Below are 25,690 nucleotides of genomic sequence, written 5' to 3'. Positions count from 1 at the left end.
TTTGTGTGTGTGTGTAATTTTTAGTGTGTGTAAGTTTTTGTGTACATGTAAGTTTTTGTGTGCATGTAAGTTTTTGCGTGTGGGTGTAAGTTTTTGAGTGTGGGTGTATGTTTTTGTGTGTGTGTGTGTGTAAGTTTTTGTGTGTCTAAGCTTTTGTGTGTGTTAGTTTTGACGTGTGTGTGTGTGTAATTTTTGGTGTGTGTGTGTGTGTGTGTGTGTGTAATTTTTTGTGTGAAGAAAAATAGCTCAGAAAAGACAAAAATATCAAACCACTCATCTCAATCATAGGTTTCAGTCAACACACACCTATGAAAGGCTAATAAATCCAGCCCAGAAAAGTCAAAAATAGCAAACTATATAATCCAAATCATAGGTTTCTGAAAGGACACACCTATGAAAGGCTAAGAAATCTAGCTCAGAAAAGTCAAAAATAGCAAACTAGTCATCCCAAACTATAGGTTTCGGACAACACACACCAACGAAAGACTAAGAAATTTAGCTCAGAAAAGTTAATAGTAGAAATCCATCCATCCCAAATCATATGTTTCAGACAACACACACCAACGAAAGACTCAGAAATCTAGCTTATAAAAGCCCGAAATAGTAATTTACATACCCCAAATCAGAGGTTTCAGACAACATTCACCTATGAACAGCTAAGAAACCTATCTCAGAAAAGTCAAAAATAGCAAACTAGTCATCCCAAACTATATGTTTCAGACAACAAACAACTATGAAAGGCTAAGAAATTAAGCTCAGAAAAGACAAAAGTAGAAATCAACACACCCCAAATCCAAGGATTCAGACAACGCACACCTATGAAAGACTAAGAAATCCAACTAAGAAAAGCCCGAAATAGTAATTTACATATACCAAATCATAAGTTTCAGACAGCATTCACCTACGAAATACTAAGAAACCTTAGCTTAGAAAAGTCTGAAATAGCCAAGTACTCATCCCTTAACTCGAAGTTTCAGACAACAAACACCTATGAGTGACTAAGAATCCTAGCTCTGAAAAGTCCAAAAAGCAAACTATACCTCCCAAATAATAATTTTCTGAAAGGACACACCTATGAAAGGCTAAGAAATCTAGCTCAGAAAAGTCAAAAATAGAAAATTAACCATCCCAAATCATAGGTTTCAGTCAACACACACCTACTAATGTCTAAGAACTCCTGCTCAGAAAAGTCAAAAAATAGCAACCCACACACCCCAAATCATAGGTTTCAGACACCTCACACCTATGAAAGACTAAGAAATCCGTTTATGAAAGGTCAAAAATAGCAAATTACATATCCCAAATCATAGGTTTCAGACAATACACACATATTAATTTATAATAAACATATTTCATAATATTCAAACCTAGAAACCTAGTCGTCAAAAAATCTCGTTTTCATACAACACCTACATATAAAATACAAATAAATCCTGATCACAACAGTCAAAAGTAGCAATCACACCAACCCAAATCATACGTTTCATACCCCACACACCACTTAAAGAAACAGAGAACAAGCTCAGAAAAGCCAAAAATAGCAATCTACATATCCCAAATCATAGGTTTCAGTCAACACACACCAACGAAAGACTAAGAAACCTAGCTCAGAAAAGTCAAAATAGCAAACTACTCATCCCAAACTATTGGTTTCAGACAACATTCACCTAAGAAATACTAGAAAAACTTAGCTAAGAAAAGCCTTAAATAGCAAACTACAAATCCCAAATCATAATGTTCTGACAACACATACCTATGAAAGGCTAAGAAACCTAGCTCAGAAAAGTCTAAAATAGCAAATTAAGCATTCCCAAATCATAGGTTTCAGACACCACACGCCTATGAAAGACTAAGAAATCCAACTCAGAAAAGCCTGAAATAGTAATTTACATATCCCAAAATATAGGTTTCAGACAGCATTCATCTACGAAATACTAAGAAAGCTTAGCTCAGAAAAGTCTGAAATAGCCAACTACTCATCCCAAACTCGAAGTTTCAGACAACAAACACCTATGAGTGACTAAGAATCCTAGCTCTGAAATGTCCAAAAAGCAAACTACACCTCCTAAATCATAGGCTTCAGTCAACGCACACCTACGAATGGCTAAGAAATCCAGCTCAGAAAAGTCAAAAATAGAAAATTAACCATCCCAAATCATAGGTTTCAGTCAACACACACCTACGAATGGATAAGAAATCCAGTTCAGAAATCTCAGAAAATAGCAACCCACACATCCTAAATCATAGGTTTCAGACACCACACACCTACGAAAGACTAAGAAATCCGGTTATGAAAAGTCAGAAATAGCAAATTACATATCCCAAATCATAGGTTTCAGACAACACTCACCTATGAATGCCTAAGAAACCTAGCTCAGAAAAGTCAAAAATAGCAAACTAGTCATCCCAAACTATAGCTTTCAGACAACAAACACCTATGAAAGGCTAAGAAATCCAGCTCAGAAAAGTCAAAAGTAGCAATCCACCCATCCCAAATCATAGGTCTCAGACAACACACACCTATGAAAGACTAAGAAATCCAGCCCAGAAAAGTCAAAAATAGCAAACTACATATCCCAAATCATCGGTTTCAGTCAACATACACCAATGAAAGACTAAGAAACCTAGCTCAGAAAAGTCAAAAATAGCAAACTACACATCCCAAACTATTGGTTTCAGACAACATTCACCTAGTAAATACTATGAAACCTTAGCTCAGAAAAGCCTGAAGTAGCAAACTACACATCCCAAATCATAGGTTTCAGACAACACCCATCACCGAACGACGGGTGCATGGGGGGGGGGGCACAGGGAGGGCCTTTGGGGGTCCGGAGGGACATTTGGGGACCGGTGGGCCTTTGGGGCACAGGGAGGGCCTTTGGGGGTCCGGAGGGACATTTGGGGGCGGGGGGAGGGCCTTTGGGGGTCCGTTGGTCCTTTGGGAGATCGATGGGCCTTTGGGGGGCCCGAGGGTGTCCTTTGGGGGCCTGGGTGGGCCTGTGGGGGCGCCGGTGGCCCTGTGGGAGCGTGGGGGGCCTTTGTGGCACAGGGAGGGCCTTTGGGTGCCTGGGGGACATTTGGGGACCGGTGGAGGGCCTTTGGGACCCGTTGGTCCTTTGGGAGCTCAATGGGCCTTTGGGGGGGGGGGGGCCCGGGGATGTCCTTTGAGGGTCTGAGGAGGGCGTTTGGGGGGCTGGGGCTCTTTGGGACCTTGGGAGACCTTTGGGGCCGGGGTAGGGCCTTTGGGACCCCGTTGGTCCTTTGGGAGCTCGAAGGTCCTTTGGGGGGCCCGGGGATGGCCTTTGGGGGTCTGGGTGGGCCTTTGGGGGCGCCGGTGGCTCTTTGGGAACCCGGGGGAACATTGAGGACCGGGGGGAGGGCCTCTGTGGTCCGGGGGGCCCTTTGGGGGTCCGGGGGGCCCTTTGAGGACCAGAGGAGGGCCTTTGAGGGTCTGAGGAGGGCGTTTGGGGGGCTGGGGCTCTTTGGGAGCTTGGGGGACCTTTGAGTACCGGGGGGCTTCCTTCGGGGTTGGGGTGGGGGATCGGAACCCTTTGGGGTTGGGGTAGAGGACCTCACAACACTGTTCAAATGGAACTTGTGTATTATAACGACCACAGAGTTTCACCCTCAAATTCTCTTCTAAAACCTTTCTTAAAATCTTCTTTCAAATGGCTCAAACTGTTTCGCCAAAATAATCCCATAAAATGGATAAAATGGTTTCACCCAAATAATCCCTAAACGTAATTTCAGCGTGTTCCTTTTGTTTGACATCTCTGCGCTAACGCATTTCAAATTTCTAGGAAACCCTTTCCTATGTTAATCTCTTCATCTCATAAATTTTCCTAGCTAAACTATAAGGGTTTCGTTAGAATATCAATTTATCTCTCCGACTTAAAGCTCCGTGAAGCCGTATTTAAAAATAGAATTTCTATCTCTTTAGACTCCCACATAATTCCAAGATAACATGTGATGGCAATTATGATTCCTGACACTAAAGATCAATGAAGCCCTATTTAAAAATAGAATATTAATTTTTTTCTCTGTCCTAAAGAATGTTTATCCCTCAGACCTAAGATTAAAGAAGCCTTAATGTTTCTTAATTCCCTCATCGTGAATCAACAATTTCCCCGCCGATTATGTAAATCAAATTCTCAGGTTAAGATAACCAAACAACAATGAAGCCAGGTTTGTTTAATAATTCCACCATCGTGAATCAATAATTTCCCCAAGCGATTTTGTAAATCACAGATTAAAGAAGCCTTAATGTTTCTTAATTCCCTCTTCGTGAATCAATAATTTCCCCGCCGATTATGTAAATCAAGTTCACAGGTTAGGTTAGCCAAACAACAATGAAGCCATGTTTGTTTCATAATTCCCCCATCGTGAATCAATAATTTCCCCTAGCGATTATGTAAATCCACGGAAATTCACTTCCCCCTCGAGTCCTAGATCAATAACATTGTTCCCGTTAGAATTCAATGCGCATGTGCAACCTTCGCCCCCGAGTTATTACACATAGAAACAACAAATATATCGATCTTGGAAAAAGAGGTCATTGAGCGATTACGTAATCTTTCTCCCTAGGGACTCTATGACCATATTGTTTCATAATTCCCCACGCTCGTGAATCAATAATTCTCCCATCGATTATGTAAATCACCCCTCATGCCATTCGCACGTGGCCAAACAACAATAGATCGATTGACCTTGACACACCCACATTATACTCGATCGAGAATCTTTGAATAAATTATGTCCCGTCAGCATTAAACTAAATTGTAGATGGCAGCACATGTGTTCGTCTCGGAGTATAAGATAGCATTCTACTCAGGAAACGCTCAATGTCAGCCGAAGAAACGCCTAACTGCTTGCTATCTTTCTGAATTACATATATTTTCCTCTGATCGCGTATGTGGCTTACTACTTCTTAATCGAAAAACAACCTGACATATTCCAATGGGGTCTTGCTGCTCATTTCTTGGTCGACACAAAGCTCACCCTTCCACAGAGTGTCTGGTGGGATAAAATCTACTTTCCTCCAAGCAATGTCTCATCGTCTCATTGGTTTGGAAGTAGGAATACTTGGGGATTGTTGTGATTGGGTTTCTTCACTTTCATTAGCTTGAGACTCATCCTGACTGTCACACTCATTGGCCTCAATTCGGCCGGTTTCTATTTCAGCTTCGAGCAGTTCTTCTAAAACTTGGTCAGGAGGAACATACTGTGGATAAGATGGGTCTTAATCTTCACTTGGCAGGTCTCCCAGGTCATAAGTATCATCTGGACAAAGAACAAAATTCAAAGCTTTTGCCAATGAAATTGGGCGTGAACGTAGTTTCTTCATAATTGTAGAGTACTCATCTCCCGCTGTTTTTGGTGCATTGGATGTAGATTTGTCCATTGCAACAATAGAAAAGACATATTGATTGAGAAAATTAGTCAATCTTACTAATTGTATCTATAGGAAATTTCGTAATTTAGCTACAGAAAGTTTAGTATTTTACTATTGACAATGGCAACCCCAAGCTGTTCTGGATGGTTCCTCAGAGCTACAGATCCTATTTAGCATGATCGAACCATCAGAAATTATAAGATAGGTCCGTAAAAACAGTGGTTACGGGATATCTTAGCATATCACACTCAATATACGTAGGGCCCCTCCCTTCCCTTAATTTTCACACTATCGATGCAAACGACATTTCATTTGATCTGTCAGACCTTCCTCTCTGCCAGGGAAATAAAAACTCTAGAACAAATCACTACGTTGTCAATTACAGAAAAACATGCCCACCTTTCTGAAAAATCCAAAGATACAAAAAGTACTTACTTTGACCGTGATTATATCACCCAATGGCGGACGATCATAAACTGAGAAAAATACCGGGAATAGAGCTCGTTGACTATCACACAATTATAGCAACCCCGAGGGGCTAGCTGCTGTAGTTTTGATAATAAAAATTCTGAAATTTGTGGTTCCCGAGGGAACCTTCAGGCATCAAAGGGTTAAAACCCCAAAAACTTAGTTTAGAATTTTAAGATAAATATGGGGGGACAATTACCCCCATCCGAATTGGCTACTCCGAGGGGAAGTAGTAACATTTTTTCGTAAACTTTAATTAGCCTTGTGATAATATTTTTGGGGGTATATTTACCCCCAAAAATATTTTGGGGGTAAATATTTACCCCCAAAAATATTTTGGGGGTAAATATTTAGGTATGCCTTCCAAATCAAACAGTTCGTGGTAACGAACTGTAAGTAAGGAGTGACCCGGCTCAATAGTAACCGAAACTAAAAAATAGAATTTTGACATCAGTTGATGCATCAAAAGAATTGAATTTTTATGCTGATTTCAAATATATGAGTTTAATCAGATTAAATCTTCCCATCAAAAATTACAAGCCTGGGAAAATCTGTCGTATTTTCAAAAAAGAGGGAAACGATCCCTAAAAGCCATAGAAACTTAATGAAAATCCCAGCATCAGATTCAGCATATCAAAGAATTCTACTGTAGAAATTTCAAGCTCCTATCTGCAAAAATATGGAATTTGCTTTTTTTGCCAGAAGAAAGATCAGGGATGCGTATTTTTTTTTTCTAGGGGTCATCATTGTCAACCCTGTGCACCTAGATTATTGCGAGAGGCCTCACTCGAACGGAAATTGAAAGTTCTAGTGCCCTTTTTAAGGGACAGAAAAATTGTAGGGCAACTAGGCACCCTCCCACGCTCGTTTTTTTCCAATGATTATTGTTGTTTTCCATAGTTATTATTGAAAAATTTAATAACTATGTCTTTGAGGAACCCCACAGTCCCCGTCGGAAGAGCTGCAAGTTATGAACCTTGCCCATTGTTTGCATATAGTATTGGTTATTGGGAAGTACACAGACGCTTTCAGGGGAGGAATTTTTTCGGGGGAGGGGGTCGGGGGGATTGGGTTACGTTGGTGGATCTTTCCATGGAGGAATTTTTCATGGTGACTGGGGGATTTTTTTCATGGCGACATGGTGACGTTTTCAAAGGTGACTTTTTCTGATGGGGTGGATCAGGGAGAGGGGGTTACATGGGAGGATCTTTCAATGGACGAATTTTTCATTGGGAAAGGGAAATTTCCATGAAGAGGGTGCCGGATATCCTAGTATTATATAAAAAAGTTCAGAAATTAAACAAAAAAAAACAAGTTTTTAACTGAAAATAAGGAGGAACATTGTAACTTAAAACGAGCCGAAATTATTACAACCCCTCGTCAATACTTCACTCTTTACGCTAAAGTGTTTTGTATACTTTCAAAAGAGCTATTAATTCTAATTAAACAACCCTTGTGATTAAGAGGCCATTCTTAAGGATTTGGAACGAAATTCGAACTTTAGCGCAAAGAGTGAGGTATTGCCGAGGAGACGAACCCCTCATATGCGTAATAATTTTCTGTTCGTTTTAAGTTTTAATGTTGCTCCTTACTTTCAGTGGAAAAAAGTTCTTTTCTTATTTATTTTCTCTTAGAATTAAAACTTTTATAGGTGATATTACTGTGAAGGAATTACTCTACCTTGTCATTATCTTATCACGTACCAATGTACCGCACTTGAGAGTAAAAAATGGCCAAAATCTCATAAAAGTTCACCGCCTCCGTTAATTCTTCTAGTATCCTGAATAGCTCAATTGTCGCCGCTATCACCGTTTATCGCCTCCAACGTCTTTATCCTTCAGTAAAATATTTAATAAAATGTCTGTGAATTCGTGTAAATTATCAAAGTTGTGATTTTTTTTCATAGTCAACTTCCGGCATTCCATTCGTTCCCGAATTTTTTCTCTTTGCTGGACTTCCAAACGTAAGGATAAGATCATTTTATGAAAACAACTGTACAACTATAAAAACATGAGAGATGTTGTCACAGATTCAAGATCAAAATACTTCCTCTATTTGAACGATTGACAGGCAAACGATAACATTATGGAGCTATCAGATAACACTGTCATATATATCATATATAACATAACATAACACTATCAGAGGCAACGCTATAGCGTTGCCTATAATACAGGCCATAAGGTTCCAATGTTTTATTATGTATTTCCCCAGAGGCGCTTCATTTAGAAAGGGTGGTCTTATAAACTTCAGAAGGGTGCTCATTCGAATGGAAATCGGAAGTTTTAGTACCCTTTTTAAGAGTCAAAAGCAATCGGAGGACAACTAGCTCCCCCCACGCCCTTTTTCCCCAAATGTATCCGATAACAATTATGATATGGCCATTTCATTTAAAAAAAAGTTCAAACATCAGATAACAAATTTCGGGGTTACCAAAACCCCCAGCGCCCGGGGGCAAGCGTTGTAGATATGCCCTGGGGAAATATATGGTTCTTACGGAAGGGGTGCTCACATAAACTTCAGAGTAGGCTCATTTGGTATGAAATTGAAAGTTACAGTTCATTTTTTAAGGGTCAAAAGAGATCATAGGGTAACTGACACCCCCCCCCCGACCTTTATTCTACAAACCCATCTGATAAGAATTTTGATATAGCCATTTTGTTAAAAATAGTCAAAACATCAGATAAAAAAACTCTGTTGTCGACAAAACGACCAGAAATTACTATTAAAGAATAAATGAAACCCAAAACAAACAGAAACTAAATAAATAATCATAGCAATGAAACATACAATAGTTACTAATATAAATGAATACATCAGTCTTAAAACGAGTGTAAACTTAAATCGGATATGCAAATCAAGCTTGAAACGAAAAAAATCACGATAAATAAGAGTTTGGGTTTTAGCTCCTTTTGTTTGTTTTGGGTTTCATTTATTCGTTAAAAGTAATTTCTGGTCGCTTTAAGTTTGATTTATTGTAGGTTTCTATTTCTTCTTATCGTAAGTTTAATATGACCTTTACTTTTCTTTAAAAAAACTTCTTTTTGGAAAGTTTTTTTAATTAACCAGAAAAATATCCTATTAGAATCGCGATCATAGGCAGCGCAATTGCGCTGCATAGTAAAGAACGATGTTGGCACGATATATTGTTTATTTTATTTTTCTTTAGACCAAGGCACTTCGTATCGAAGGAGTTGTCTTAGAAACTTCGAAAAGGGTTCAGTCGATTGAAAATTGGAGTGGCTTGTGCCCTTTTTAATAGTCGAGAGTGATTGGAAGGCAACTAACAACCTATCCACGCCCACCATTTCCCCAAACACATCCAATCAAAATTTTGAAATAGTCATTTTGTTCAGCATAGTTCATTTCTAGATAAAAATTATGTTTTTGAGGAGGACACTCCCCCATAGCCCTAAGGGCAAGGGTTGTAAGTTATGCCCTGGGGGCATATAAAATTTTTATAGAAAGCGTTGTCGCAAAATCTTCAAAAAGGCTCATTCGATTGGAAATTCAAAGGACTAGTGCCCTTTTTAATAGTCGAAAGTAATTGGAAGGCAACTAACCCCCCTCTCACGCCCACCTTTTCCCCATACACATCAAATCAAAAGTTTGAGATAATCATTTTGCTCACCTAGTAGAAAGTTCTGGAAACTAGGTCTTTGAAGATGACAAATCCCTCCCCCCAGCCCTCAGAGCAAGGGTTGTAAATTATGCCCTGGGGGCATATAAGGTTTTTATAGAAAGCGTTGACATAGAAACTTCAAAAAGGGCTCATTAGATTGGAAATTGAAATGGCTAGTACCCATTTTAATGGTCGAAAGTGATTGGAGGGCAACTAACACCCCTTCCATTCCCATCATTTCTCCAAACACATCAAGTCAAAATCTTGAGATTATGTTCAACGCAATTGAAAGACCCTGAAATTATATCTTTGAGCTGGACACTCCCTCCACAGTCTTCAGAGCAAGGGTTGTAAGTTATGCCGTGGGGGCATATAAGGCTTTTATAGAAAGCGTTGTCGTAAAAACTTGAAAAAGGGCCCATTTGATTGGAAATTCAAAGGGCTAGTGCCGTTTTTAATAGTTGAAAGTAATTGGAAGGCAACAAACCCCCCTCTTACGCCCACCCTTCCCGCAAACATTTTTGGGGACTTCGTATTGAATTATTTTTTTTTCCATACCAGGACACTTCGGATCAAAGGAGTTGTTGTAGAAACTTCGAAAAGGGCTCATTCAATTGGAAATTGCGATGGCTAGTGCCCTTTTTAATAGTCGAAAGTGAATGGAGAGCAACTAAACCCCCTCTCACGTTCACCATTTCCCCAAACACATCCAATAAAAATTTTGAGATGGATATTTTGTTCAACGTAGTTGAAAGTTCTGGAAATTAGGTCTTTGAGGATGACAACCCCCTCACAGCCCTCAGGGCAAGGGTTGTAATTTATACACTGGGGACATATAAGGTGTTTATAGAAAGTGTTGACGTAGAAACTCAAAAAGGGCTCATTCGATTGGAAGTTGAAAGGGCTAGTGCGCCTTTTAATAGTCGAAAGTGATTGGAAGGCTTGACATTTTTATAGTAAAGAGCGATGTGGGTACAATTTATTATTTTTTGTTTGTTTAGACCAGGGCACTTCGTATCCTAGGAGTTGTAGAAGCTTCGAAAAGGGCTCATTCGATTAAAAATAGAAAGGGCTAGTGCCCTTTTTATAGTTGAAAATAATTGGAGGGCAACTAGTCCCCCTCCCACGCCCGCTCTCCCATTTGTCCATTATGTTTAAAAACTAAATGTTGCCTTAAGATTAAATCAAAATTCACTTGTTTTAATGCCAATTCCCAATACGGCATCTCAGCAGTATCCCAAGAACGACTGAGGGTATTTTATTAAAACTTTCTGCGCTACTTCTACTCTTAAAATTTAACCAAATCAAAATAACGTAAGTGTATCCAAGCTATCAAAGAAAGTAAACAGATTTTTTTGCGAATGGTATCAAGTTTTCTATTTCAGGTAAACTAGCGGAGGTATGAAACTAAATTAAACGCTACTATTTGTGTCCAGATTTTTAAAAGGGTGTGTGTTGTTAAAAATTGCTGAAAAATTTTCGCCAGCATACAAATCGCAGGGCCAAGCTATAAAGTCTTAAAAAAACGAAAAAAATTAAATTATTATTTTCTTTTCCCTGAAAAGATTGTGTCAATATAAAACGACCAGAAATTAAATTAAAAAACTTTTTCCAAAAAATAAGTTTTTCAAAGAAAAGTAAAGAACTCCATTAAACAAAAATGAGCAAAGATAAAATCAAATAATCTACCAAGCATGAAACTTCACAAATCAGCATCGATAAATAAATGAAACCCAAAACGAACTGAAAATACAATAAATAACCGAGTCAAACTCAAAACGAGCAGAAATGAACATGAGTCGGGCTCAAAACCCTATGCCTTCCCAAGGCCAGGACATAATTTACACTTTACTGAAAAAAATACAAAGGATTGTGCATTGTCAGATTAATATGCATATACTGATATCTATTAATCAACATGTTAATATTATTTGATTTATTAAAGTTATAAAAGTTAAAAAATTTATATTTTTTCAGTAAAGTGCAAGTTATGTTCTGGCCTTGTGATAGCATAGGGGTTTTGAGCCCTACTCATGTTAATTTCTGCTCGTTTTGAGTTTGACTCGGTTATTTATTGTAATTTCTGTTCGTTTTGGGTTTCATTTATTTTTTTTTCTATCTTAAATGCCTATCTGAAATGCAAGGTCTATCTTAAAGGCCCAATCTGTATAGATATTTTCCTTCTACGGGTAATAAAAATGCCATCAAACAGATGATTCATAAAAATATGAGAAACTAAGCACTCATGAACAAGTAACTACACTAGCTAAATCCTAAAATAAAAGTGCTGAATACGCTATCAAACAGTATTTTGTTTTGATTTCGAGTTTCTTTTAACTCCTACTCTAACTTATTACTAAGCCTTTTACTGATGCTCCATTTTGGAGGAGAGATATGATTTTGAAGCCAACTGTATTCGTCAAACGGAGAAGATATTTGCTCTAATGATTCGGAAGGGATTAGAATATTTTCTGTGTTTTCAAGTGTTCCAACATTTTATATTCTTCTGAATTTCTACTTTTCAACTAAGGTGTAGCAGAAGGACTCCCACTGTGTTTACGTTTTTAAGGCTGAGTCTTTTTTTCATTTTTTTCGGTAAAATTTTCCCAACATTCCTACGCTTTCCGACAAAAAACTTCAAAAGGCCATCACGTAAAAACCATAGACAATAAAGCAATGTTGATTAAATTTTCTAATTTGACATAAATGCTGTTTTTCAGTCGCTTATTGTTATTTTTGTGACAAATAGAAGTTGCTTTTGTCCTTGGAGCGATTAGGATATTTCATATAGGTTTAAGTGAAAGTGTTTAATGTTGTCTTCTGTTTTTATTTGTCTGATTTCAGCTTCAATTTGCGTTATTTTTTTTACTAAACTTTAAGATAAAAGTATAGATTGCAGCTCAAATCTGTTGCAAGTGGGAAATGAAAGCAACTTTTATGATTTATGCCTTGAATCCGTTCTAAATTAGGTTTACATTATTGCCAAGATAATAGACCCAAATACCAAGAGACATCATGAACTGCCATGTAAAAGCATGTTGTTGAAACTGCAAGATACCAGAATAAGATTTTTCGAAACTTTTAAATTGATTGATAAGCTTAGAATTGCATCCGACCTCAATTTATCTTATTTAGCCTTTACCCAGGCTTTTTATAACCAGCTATACAATATATCCCATTTGTGGAAATTATTTTCTTTTGCCTTGAAATTAACCTAAATTATCATGTCAGGGAGGGTGTAAAAATATTGAATATAAGATTATCCAAGACAGGAATCAACTCACTACTTAACCATTCTATTTCATAGATATAAAATTACTTTTTCCGGGTATCCCCTCATTCTATTAGTTAAAATTATATCCCACGCTTGTTAATCTGTTCTTCCATTGTTACATTCTTATGCAAATTAACCTTTATAGGTAACTACAATCTTGAAAAGTTTCGGTTTGAAATCAGAGGAAAAGCTGGTGCGTTTTGCCGTACCTTTTCCCCCTCCCCCACCTTTCTTCTTTCAGAATTTGTTTCAGCTTACCAATGGATTGTGGCTAGTCTAGACTAAGTGCACACTTAGTGCACGCGTGTATGGCCTTTAATACATTAAAAAGAAACAATATGTTGCTAAAAACTGAAAATGTAATTTGCTGAAGAATGTCTCGGAAGAATCCAAATGAACGCAAAATGTAGGTTTTAAAAACTTGATTTGAAAAACCAATATTAGCATTTGCGTTACTGTTACTGTGGCATTATTTAGATATAACTCATACGTAATATTAATTTTTTCGACTAATGTGACTGTACTGTGACCTGGGCATTGGACATTAAGAAAACAAAGGTTGCTTTCCTTTTTAAATTTCTTATTCTGTTCAGAAAACGTACTATTGACTAAATGTTTACCTAAATTCCTTAAGAAAAAGCTACACATGGCTTAGGAAATTAGGAATTCCCAGGAAACAAGGAAATAGGAAATTTGATTATTTAGCGGGGCCAATTCAAAATTTTACCATAGTTCTGTTCCATATTAAAAACCAAGTTCCATTCCCATGAGAAGCACTAGAATTCTCTTTAAAGAAAAAGAAAATGGAGCCTAAGAAATAAACTTAAATACTTTTTCTAAAATTGTAAAAACTTAGCTGTATAAAAGGATATGGATTTGTGATAAGTCGCAGGCACCAGGATCTAGGCGCAGTTAATTGATCCATTTGCATAACTGTTTCTAAAAATCCTGGATATGGTAGCTGATCTTCTTCATTTTCTTGATTATCGGTCCTATCATCCATTTGACTAATTATGCTTACTCGTCTATCCTCCCTTGGAATGCTATTTCTGAGACCTTGAAAACTACTTAAATCGACACATCTTTCAACACTAGGATCTCTAGAGGGACATTGGGAAGTATCAAGATCATTATTTAGCAAACTTCTCCTTCTCGTTAATATACTAAAGGTTGACTCTGCCACTGCACTTTCCAAAAGTTCCGGATGAATTTCTGCTTCACAAACACTTCTCAACTTTATTGCTTCACTTCCTAATAAACTTCGTCTGCGGGCAAATTTTGTGAAGCTCAGTTCAACCGTTGGAGAGTCAACAATTAAGAGATCTGGGGACTGAACAACAACTTCTGGAATCGTGTCGTTATTTTCTTGTTCACAATCTCCGTTAGAAGATATTTGAAGGTCAAGTCTACTCCTTGTACGAGCAAGTTTAGTGAAATCATCTTCAATAGACTCTATGTCAATAGTCACAGATTTATCAGGAGGAACAACTAGTAAATCAATCCCGAGCCAGTCATCAGTATTTGAGTGGACACTCCTATAGCTTGGTACTCGATGTGTGCTATCATCTTTTCCGAAGGATACACTTCGGCCAATAAATACACTCGGTGCACTTTTTACCTTATTATTCATCGTGATGTTACTTAAAACACATTCACCATCATTAAATAATACCAAAAATGTTTTATTTGTCTTTAATCTATTTATACATTTTTTGCATAAATTTATAAATCACTACAAAAATGAATGAAATATATAATCCATCTAAGGTTTTGCACATCGATGAATAAGACATTTCCTGGGAAAGGGAACATTCCTGAGCTTCTCAAGAACAATACTAAACAGTAAGAGCTCCATTGGTGTTTCTTGGGAATTTCAAAGAGGAGTTAGGCAAAGGTGCGCATCATTATAAACAAATTATGATGAGAGAAAAAGTGTACTTTAGTTCTGGCAAAAGATATAGAATTTTACTCCGGAACTAAATATTAAAATTAGCTAATCTTGCGGAAAGTGCATTCTTCAGCTTCAAAATATAAAGGGAAAAGCAAGAAGTTATAGACATCCATATGGGTAGATATGTCTTTTAGTTTTTACTTACTAAGGCTTTTGCCCTTTTTACTTAAAAAAAAAATCAATAGAATCACAGATTTACAAAACTTGCGGTCAATTGAGGCAAAACTCCCAAATAGATATTTTTATAGTGGTGTTTTTCTTATGCTCATTTATTTTCTTACCTTAATTTCTTTCAACTGAGTTTATTCTCGGACCGCTGTAAATAACTTACAGTTCAGTACTGCAAAAATGACCACAAAGTGACTCTACTACTGAAGCTTGGCTATATACTACTACTAACAACTCACTGCACCATTACGCCACCTGAGTCCAACACAGATACGTATATTCTTCCTCCATACCAATCTATTCAAAGCCTTTCTCTTTATATCCTGCTGTGAAGTTCCCATTTACCTTAAGTGCTTCCTTAAGACATCCCCCTCATTCGAGGGTGACTCTCTTTTAGCTTGACCCTACACTGTGGCCCGACAAGGACAATCTTCGGCAATCTATCATCTTTCATCCACAGAAGCACAGAAGTCATCTCAATATGACCACCCGCAAAAAGCGGCAGAGAGGCTATGACTCTCCCTGGAGATCCAGACTATAAAGTAATTATGAAGAAGCCAAAGCAAAGAGAGTAGGGAAAAACAATGGAAAAAATTATCAGTTCATGATCGACTACCTGCCAATAGGATTTGACCCTAAAAGGGGGCAATATAAGCTTAAATTTGTGACTGAATGACCCCTTTCAATTTTCCAAAATATTTTCCTGAATGATTTGGTTAGAGTAAAAAAAAAAAATGCTTCATAGTAATAAACGGTAAGTAACAAATAGTGATCCTTCTCAATAGCGATAGCATAAGAGCCAAAATATTGGTAAGATTTAAATCAGAGAATCGAGTTTTCATGGTGATTTCAAATATGTATTTATTTTAAATTTTAAGTTCAGCAACTCAAGTTATTAGCACCTTAGATAGTTCCTATAGTTATAGAAAAAAGAAGAAAAATAACTTAAAAAGGGAGTAATCTCGACGAGGCGATATCTGAAGCGACTATAATAAGAAGTGTTTATTTTAGTACTTTCCCTCTGAAATGATACATTTTTTTTTGTTATTATTATTTTCTTATTTATTTTGTTTTACCAGAAAGTTATCGTGTTGATCTAATTATTACTTTGAACAAGCTTTAATTTTAAATAGTTATGAAGCCTAAATTAGTCCAATATATTGTTTTTTTTGGTATATTCAAATTAAATTTGAAAATATCAATATTTCTCAGTAACGTTCAACGCTTACAGCCCTTCCAAATAATGCCAAGCGCTAAAAATTTTTCTATGATTTTCTTAATCTTGGTTTAAATACTTTATTTTGGGAAAACTACTTTGAAAATGCTTTACGTTTTTTAATTACAGAATCTGAAGGCATTAAATAATTCGATGTTTGATAATCAAGCTCGAAAATATAAATATCAGTCAATAATCTCCATCCAACACTTGGCTCAGTAGAACTGAATGGGAGTAGGAGTTTAAGTCGTATTTTTTACAAGTAGGTATTTGTTTGTTGTATTTTTAGTAATTACTTTATTTTGTTTAATGCTATATACTTTCACTTTACTTGACATACTTTTTTATTACCTTGGAAAAATGCTTGCCTCTTTACTACCCGTCAAAGTTTTACTACCCATCAAAGACAAGACAGAAAGTATTGTAAAACAATACCATTCAATGATATTAATTTAAAAAACTTTTGTCAACAAAACAAGTTTTTCAAAGAAAAGTAAAGAGCTCCAATAAACCAAAAAATGAGCACAAATAGGGTCAAAGAATCTTCAAAGCGTAAAATTACCACAATTCACCATCAATAATTAAATGAAATCCAAAATGAAAAGAAAGTACATTAAATAACCGAGTCACACTAAACACAGGCAAAAATTAATATAAGTAGGACTGACAACCTCCATGCCTTCTTAAGACCCAAAAATAATTTGCACTTTACTGAAAAAAAACCGTGGATTGTCAGCTAAATATACATACTCTGACGAGTATTCCTTAAAGTTTTGATAATTTTTTAATTCCTAAAGTAAAAAAGTGCAAACACTGGAAATGTATCTTGTTTTCAGTAGAGTACAAATTATGTTTAGGTCTTGAGAAAGCTTGGAGGTTGTCAGCCCTATTCATGTTAATTCTTGATCGTATTAAGTTTGAATCGGTTATATACTGTAATTTCTGTTCGTTTTTTTATTCATTTATTTATTGATGGTGGTTTGTGGTAGTTTTACCATTGGAAGATTATTCGACTTTATTTCAGTTCATTTTTGGTTTAATAAAGGTGTTTACTTTTCTTTGAAAAACTTGTTTTGTGGAAACAGTTTTTAGATTAATTTCTGTTTGTTTTTTATTGACATGGTCTTTTCCATGGGAAAAATAATATTTTATATCTTTTTGGGTTTTTCTATAAGAATTCATAGTTTGGCTTGCTATTTGTATGTTAGAGAAACTTGTTCAACAATTTTGAATTCCGACAGAAATACAATTATTTCATTAAATTTTATTCTTTCTCAAGTTGACCTGAAAATTAAAATTAAATACTATTCTTAAAATGTATATATGTTCCTTAACAAACTGGATGCACTTACCCTGTTTTGGTTTATTTACATTGTAAGAGCAGAAGTAGTAGTAGTAGTAGTAGCCCTGAAAGTTTCAATCTAAGACCCCCAATCGTTCTCGATATATTGTTGAGGTGTCTTATTGGCAACCATACAAAATGCCTTTTGATTTAGTTTTAAAGCAACATTTAGTTGTAAAGATAATAGACAAATAACATAATTGTTGGGGCTGAACCTACCCAATGTCCTTAGAAACATAGTTACTGGACCGTTCTAATATGCTGAACACAATGGCTGTCTCAAAATTCTGATGTGCCTGAAAATGAATGGGCTTGGGAGGAAGGCTGCTTGCCCTCCAATCCCTTTTGACTCTTAAAAAGGACACTAGAACTTTAATTTCCAATTGTATTAGCGCATTTAAACGTTTCAACCATATTTCTAGCTATTAAGGAGCGGCATTGCCTATGATATTGCTTATATGATCTTTTGAAAACCTGTATGCATCTAGTTTTTGCGTCTAATTGAAACTCCCCCTAAACATCCCAAAAAGTTTCACCTTTATGCCCTTAGCGTCATTAGTTACAGTAACTGTAGTGGTAATATTAATTTTATGCACATAGTGCCTTCTGGCGAGTTAAAAATCGGTCAAAATTTACCCTTCAAGGTCTAACTTTATAGTACGAGCGGTTCTGGAGTCACTGTTTTGTCCTCTTCTTGAAAATCTACATGCTCAAAGATCGTTTTGATTTAGTTCAACATCTGCCCCAATATTCCTTGACAGTTTCACCTCAATAATCTTAGATTAAGTTGTAAATAGTGACTTATATAAAGGCGCGACGGGGACAAGGATACCTACAAGCCCAGGGGCATGGATATGTACGCGATATCACGATAGATGGTATAAAGCGACCAATCCCTCTATATTAAGAACCTATAAAACGAGCAAATATGTTATATTTGGAACCAGGGACGAGATTTTGTACTGCAACCAGACGGGTTTCTGCGCCAACACCCACTTTTTGGGACCAATCAGGGAGAGCGGAGGCTACTCCATATACGGTAACTTGATTAGTAATCGGATTCAAATATAAGGAGTGATTTTCATTGTAGTTCATATGAGTAAGAGAATTGAATTCAGAGAGAATAGTTTATTTGAGACGATATTAGTAAAGAAAAAGAGTGGAACAGTTACACTATTGGAGCTTGATGGTGGAGCAGGTAACAGCAATGATACAAGGGCGAGAATACCAAACGTGGCTGTGGAAATAACACGAGGATGTAGACTAAGCCTTGAATGGGACGATATGTATACTAGATACGTAATATCATTGAGCAAATTTAAACTGGAGGAGCAATTATGCTTTGCTGCGAAACAGAGCATTGTGCATATAAATAGACTACAAGGTGCATTAGATGCACTATGGAAATATATTGATGAAAACAAATTGAACCAGTGATTATTATTGTTGTAACTATGCTCAATAAAAGTGTTTTTAAATTGAAGATATTTTTCTTACTATAGTATGCTAGCATATATATATATTTTTGTTTTTAGAGCAGAAGAAATAATCCTGGTTAGTCTGAAGTTGGTTGTGAGAGTGTTAGGACTCTAAAAAATGGATAGATTTGAAAAAGAGCGAATCAAGGGGAATCTTATGTTTATCGAAAATCGTTTGATTCTAGATTATGATTTTCTGGAGTTATCTATTCAAAGGACGATATTTTCTCGAGGAATGCGTGTTGATATAATGAAAACTGATTCTACATCAGTAGACTATCGCATGAATCTTTTACGTCGTGGTCCAAAGGCAATTACACAATTTATTGACATATTAATCACGACACAGCAAAATGATATTGTGGATTTGCTTTTAAACACCAGCTTAGAAATTAAAGACTTTTTTTCATGAGAAGGGTGTTTTTCAAGGATGATTTACTCCTCTCTCTCTCTCTATCCCACTCAATTTCTTGATAGTGGCTCAGTTTCATTTTGGCAACGAGAGTGTCAACACATGAAAAAAAATGTTTTCTATTCAAGTTCATGATGGAATCACACACTGTACAGTTGGTCATCATGAGAGAGTTTTACAATAAAATATGAGTATGCTAGAAAATGCAGATTATGCAACCCGTGTAAATTCCATAGAGCTTTTGCCGTACAAATGAAGGGCTGTCATTCCTGTCGGAAAGGGGTGTGTGTTTCTCATCCTAGAGGACACCTATGATCGAATTGCCGCTATGATAAATGTAATCAGTGGGAAAATACATATCCTGGTATGATTGGAAAGAATCCTAAGCTTGATTTTAGTTTATTTCTAAGAGATTGGTATCGTCGTGGCTTTAGATTGTTCTGGGAGGAGGAGCCAGGTCAGCGATTCAACTGTTGGAACAACAAGAGAATTAGGTTTCTACGTCATCGATGTGAAGACAATGGCTACTATGATTATGAGCCCACTGATTTTCACTTGGCTATTACGGAATGTGATTCACTGCTTGAGGACACTGTATGTGACATTGCTTCAAATAAGCAAATTGAAACATGGGAATTTTACAAAATGAATGAGAATAGTATCATTGACTATACAAAGAGATATGATAAGAGTGAAGTTACACTGTACTGTAGAAAATGTGACCCTGACATTGCTGCACATTAGGATCAGCATACAGTGAATTTAGAAAATCTACCCGTATTAGCTGTTCTCGACAAATACCTATGAATAGCAGACGATGAAATCTAAAGAGTAAAAAAGTCGTTTTTTATCATGTATATACATTATTTTTATTAATAAACAATTTCACATATTTTTTTAGAACATTTTATTCGCAGGGGACTAAAACCAATATTAAAAACACTTGAAAGTATATTTTCCACTAGGAAGTCATTCAATCAAGGATAGTCAACGTAAATGTTGAGAAACTGCTTGTAGGTATAGCCACGACATCTGGACATGAAAAAGAGTAATGCATGGAAGCCACATGTCTTAGTCGTTAAATCCTGTACTCTCCTCAGATTTCGAATAATTGTTTTCCCATTGCTCTCAATAAAGTTGCTGATGTGTACGACATCTGAACATGAAAAAGAGTAATGCATGAAAGCCACATGTCTTAGTCGTTAAATCCTGTACTCTCCTCTGATTTTGAATAATAGTTTTCCCATTGCTCTCAATAAAGTTGCTGATGTGTGGAGCGTAGAATTTATATGATAGTCCAAGAGGATCAAAAAATTCAATATTCTTCGCTGTTTGAAAGATGTATAGTCAATGGCCTGTCTTCAGACCCGATGGACTGCTATTAACAATAATTAGGGTATTATAAACACTTGGAATTTTTTCAATGAAGTCCGATGGTATGCAATAGGACTTGTACTGGGACATGTATAAATCCATATTAAATACGCTGAATATTTGGTTTGAGTTCATGGTGCTAATTCTAGTAGAACACTGCCGTAGGGTGTGATTTCCCAATAGGTTTCAAATTGCCTCAATAATATTAGCGTGATACTCTCAGTCAAACAGTGGCAAATGTGCACTCTAAACGTAAATTCCCCATTCGTACTATGCTCATATCCTGGGTACCAGACAGGTCCAAAACAATTACACCATGATTTTTTGAAAACATTGAATCGGTTATTCCATTTTCAAATAGTTGGGAGTCATGATCTAAGGATTGCATGGTCAACTCATACAGAGTTCTATAGGATTTTGTATCAAATGATAGAGTGTACAGTGGGATTCCATTCACCTTGCACACAAGGCTAGATAGACCAAAAAAAATAAAATCATGGGTAGATACAGTCCAGGATCCAACGACACTGGCACTCTTCACAAAGGCCGAAGCGAGTTTTGACGCGATTTCTCCATTGATAAATGATGAATCGGTATAGCTAAGAGAGCCAGCGGCAATGCAACGTTGATTAGTGATCGTATGGGGGACAAGAAGTTTAATATTGTTGCCATTGGCTCTTAGCTTTTCCACTGCCAATGCAACAGAGCTCGTAACCTGTTGTTTTTGGACATGAAGAATGGTCAAAGTGATAATGACATATGCATCAGGTGCTGCAAGAAGTGTTTTCCTCAAAATGAAATTTGACGGGGCTATTTGCGACTTAATGTCAATCTTGATATTTGGGGGGGGGGGGGTAACCATTGCGATATATTGAATATCTCATGATTTAATTTTCCAAATAAATGATGCTGCTTGGCACTGCAGTAGTTAATTCACCGTCAGTATCAACACCTGATCGATATTCATAGCCCAATGTCCTCTCAACTTCTTACAAGTCTTTGGTGTCATCATCATAAATTGTATGTAGCTTGCATAGTTGGTTAAATTATTGCTAGTGCTCACCAATGTTCCATTAGTAAATACATTAATTTGTTTGAACAATTTGTGTAGAATACAGTTTTCATAGGACAGACCATCGGCTGTAGTTGGAGCTGTATTATCTGACTTTTTCTTCACCGCAACATTTAAATCAATAAATTTTGATGAAGAATCAATGCAATAGTCTTTATTGGAAAATATCTCGAAGTATATATTTTCCGAGAGGGGTTGTTGAGGGTGAAATTCTTCATAATAGCCATACTTGAAACTGACATAAACATTTTCAGCATTGAATAGATTCAATAAGGAGCATATTGATGGATGTGATTCCTTGTGGGGGAGATAGGTCAACTTAAGAGAAGAAATCCTTCTTTGATGCAACAATCTTTTTCTTCTTCTTATTACTGGTCTTCTTCGTTTTATTCCTCAAACTCGTTGTTGATGTCCTTCGCTTCCCGCCTGGGTAGAGACTGATGAGTGACTGATACCCACTCATCATTTTTAATCCCTACCCATTTTTCTGGGATTTGATTACTCACCAACGGCTCTTGCTGAAGATCTTGTATTTTTTTAACACTCTCCTTGAAATTTTTACCCAACCCCCAGTCCTGTAGTGTTGAGGCAGCAACATTTGATGGAGCAGGTACAAGATATTTTCTTGCAAAGGGTAGTGCAGAACGAAATAGCCTAGCAAACCAGCTACCAAGACCATAGCCAGACATTGTCGTTCGCCCCTTGTAATAGTCCAACCCATGACCTATTTGACGTGGAATCAGAGCACCAACACAGCAATTGATATCAGGACAGACAAATGAAAATCTTCTATTGTTCATCTTAGGTGGTGTCGACGACGATGGGTCGAAAATTACATGTAATCACGGCTAAACCTTCTGTTATTGCTAGAGGATCACCCAATTCACTTCTTAGTGTCAACTGACAGAGCTCCAAATACGAAATGTTTACAGGAACATACTGAAGATCCTTTATATCATAGTGATGCACAAGTTCATGAGTTGTTTTTCGTTCAAGAAAACGTAGGAGGGGGACATTTGAATTACCAACTCTCGATCTTTCCACAAAGGATGCATAAAGAAATATGCAAGAGTCTAAGGCGAAACCAGATGGATAATCAGCAAAAATAACTTGATCCATCCCGTTAACAGTGCCAGCGTTTTTACCACTGATCAATTTCTGTTTAAAGCCAAAAAACATCTCTCAGATTATCATTGAGATGAATCAGTTCAGTGTCAACAGGTGAGGTAATGTAAATCCTATCGTGTTCCATTGAATAATTATAACGGAATGTATCATTCCTACGATATAATATTTTTCTATTGATTGTACGACACAAATCCGTCATGCTATCAGATTCTATATATTTCAATGTGACATGTGAATATTCACTAGATTTAAGAGCTTCAACCCATTCGTACTCGACAAAGACTGACCAATCGAATGGTATAACTTTTATATCATACACACGATCCTTTCTCAAGATATCATAGGTATTTTTGAGAATACAGTGAACAAGAGCCACTTCATACTTTCCGTCATCGAGTTTAATGGCTAATGAGAGTTTCGTCTAAAAATCACTTGCTTTATTCAAGTCATTGTAGAGGGGGTCGGAGACGTTAAATATAAATGTTACATAAATATTATTGGGCATTGTCAACATCTTCAACACCGATCCAAGAATCAAAATCAGAGTTGTATCCTAGCCACCGAACCAGTTACTGTTTCTTACCCCTTCGTCTAGGTATCTTTAATAACTGTGCAATTTGATAGATTTCACTATTATTTTTAACTTTTGTAGTTCATAGTCATAAAAACCGCCGATAATCTCTTCATCTTTGGTATCTTGCAGACGATAAGTTGTGGGTTTGGTATCTAGGATTTTGCCACTTTAAAAAGTTTAGTGGATCACAAGTAATTACCCTTTTCAAAAACATTAGTTTTTCTATTAATTCGAACAGTATCACCAACATTGAATGTTTTTTCATAATCGCTGTTTTGGAATATTGTTTATGAAATGTATCAGATAAGATAAGTTTTAAACTTCATTAGATACACATACAATATTACATGTTATTATTCCCCCAAAGACTCAGTGGCCTGTACAAAGGGGGAAGACATATGATAATGATATCATATGATATGGCTGCATTGGTGGCCAATGCAGCCAATGCGGCCAATCAATTGTGTAATGATCAAAATGATGAACTTCCGTCGGGGTTGAGTTGGACAATGATCGATGAGGTCATTGATTATAAATCAACATGATTTTATCTAAATCATGAATAAAAGCAGATGTATTTTCAATGTGCAATATCCTGAAATTAAAAGTCGAACAGGTTCTTATTAATCGTTCGGCCAATGCAACCTCTATAGGACTATAACTTAGATAGACCAGTGTGTTGAATTTCATTAATACTTTCTCAACATGGGGATTAACAAATTCACTACCGCGATCTGTTTTAATTTTTTATACGAATCCTGTTCGAGAATACTTTATATAGCTTGAGCAACTTCAACACCTTTCTTTGACCGCAATAGAATGGAATATGCATAACGACTAAAAATACTAATTGCAAATATAATGTACTTACACAGTGTATTGTGACCCCTTTGAATCTCATCTACAGTTAAGAGATCTGCTTGAATTATTAGTAGGGGGAAAATGGCTTTAGTTTTCCGATTAGTTTTTCGTTTTTCGAGTTCATGCTTTTCGTGTAAATACCAGTGACTTTGGAAAGAGTGATGGGGGAACTTAAACTTCCAACTTCACCGATATTTTCATAAACACGTTTCAGAACTTCAACCATTTTGAATGTAAACGCATAGTTTAACGTCCATTACTCTTTTGTATACTAGTGGGTGGTGGTGGTGACATTGACTTGATACGTCGTCACTTTTTTTTAGCTATCAGTGGTGTGCTCCTTATCCTCCTCCTCATTGTCAAATCATTGTTTACGTTAGGTGTGCTAGTATTTTCCAAGATTGATTTAAAATCTTCCTCTTCTTCTTATTCATGTTCATGTTTTAATATTGACGATGAGGGTGCATGTGCATATTCATTTAATTTTTTTAGAATTGGCCTATTGCTAATAAGACTTTTGGGAAAGTTTAATGTATTGAGAAAGTTGTATTGAGAGTTGTATATTAATGATAATGGTCCTTTACGATTTGTAACCATATCTTAGATTAAATCAAGTAGATTATACCTCTTGCCTTGAATTATAATCCCTTTCCCATTGCTTTCAGCTTGAATATGATCTTGACCACTTTCCATTAGATATGTTATGAGTCGTTTACTTTGTTCTCGATATGAGTGCGGCATTAGATTTCCAAAGCTCGACACTATTGAATCCAATTCCACCTTTTTTAATTGCATTCCAGCAGTGATAGCAGAAGAAGAGTCCTGTGGAGATGTTTCTTTTTTGTGATCAACGATACTGGCTCTCGCACAAAAGGGCTTATATCTGTCCACTCGGCGAAGTGCATCTTGAAGTAGAAGCAGCTTTTTATCATCCTCAATATAATCGTTGTCAATGAATTTACTCAGATTATTCTCAAAGAGTTCCACGGGTGTAAGAGCGAGTTCTATTGGAGTCAATTTATAGGGTTTAGCCAATCTAGAGAAAACTGTTTACGAGTCCTGCAGCTATTGACAGTAAAAGTGTAAAAAAGCTACAGCCCAATTGAAGAAGACGTTTCCTTTTAAAATTCTTTCCTTTCTTTTAACAGGGCAATGCAAGTACAATGGAACTATGTTACTTTGCCTGTTGCTTAACTACTTCTGGCAGTTAAACATTGCCCTCAGTTAAATTTAAAAAAAGTTCAGATACTAGATTGATGAAATCGTTGTCAATACTATGTTTGAGTATGACTTTCTTAAGTAGGGGTTTTGAAGTGCTTAGAACGGAAAATAAATGTCTATTTTTATGTAGTTCCTTC

The 25,690-nt window shown here is 36.5% G+C and overlaps 1 protein-coding gene across 1 annotated transcript in view; it reads right to left on the bottom strand.

Annotated features, from left to right (window-relative positions):
• Nucleotides 1-14,555, bottom strand: part of LOC148942133 (uncharacterized) — a 195,018-nt gene extending 180,463 nt beyond the window's left edge. Inside the window, exon 1 of the mRNA XM_089103237.1 lies at nt 13,633-14,555. Within this exon, the coding sequence (XP_088959363.1) occupies nt 13,633-14,386 (754 nt within the window). The 5' untranslated portion in view covers nt 14,387-14,555. The remainder of the gene's footprint in view (nt 1-13,632) is intronic.
• Nucleotides 14,556-25,690: the final 11,135 nt, after the last annotated feature.

The sequence above is a fragment of the Artemia sp. Qi Xiang Cuo genome, chromosome 17 (genome assembly GCF_049724085.1).
Source record: "Artemia sp. Qi Xiang Cuo chromosome 17, ASM4972408v1, whole genome shotgun sequence".
Lineage (NCBI taxonomy): Eukaryota > Metazoa > Arthropoda > Branchiopoda > Anostraca > Artemiidae > Artemia > Artemia sp. Qi Xiang Cuo.
This window is presented reverse-complemented; position numbering and strand designations above follow the sequence as displayed.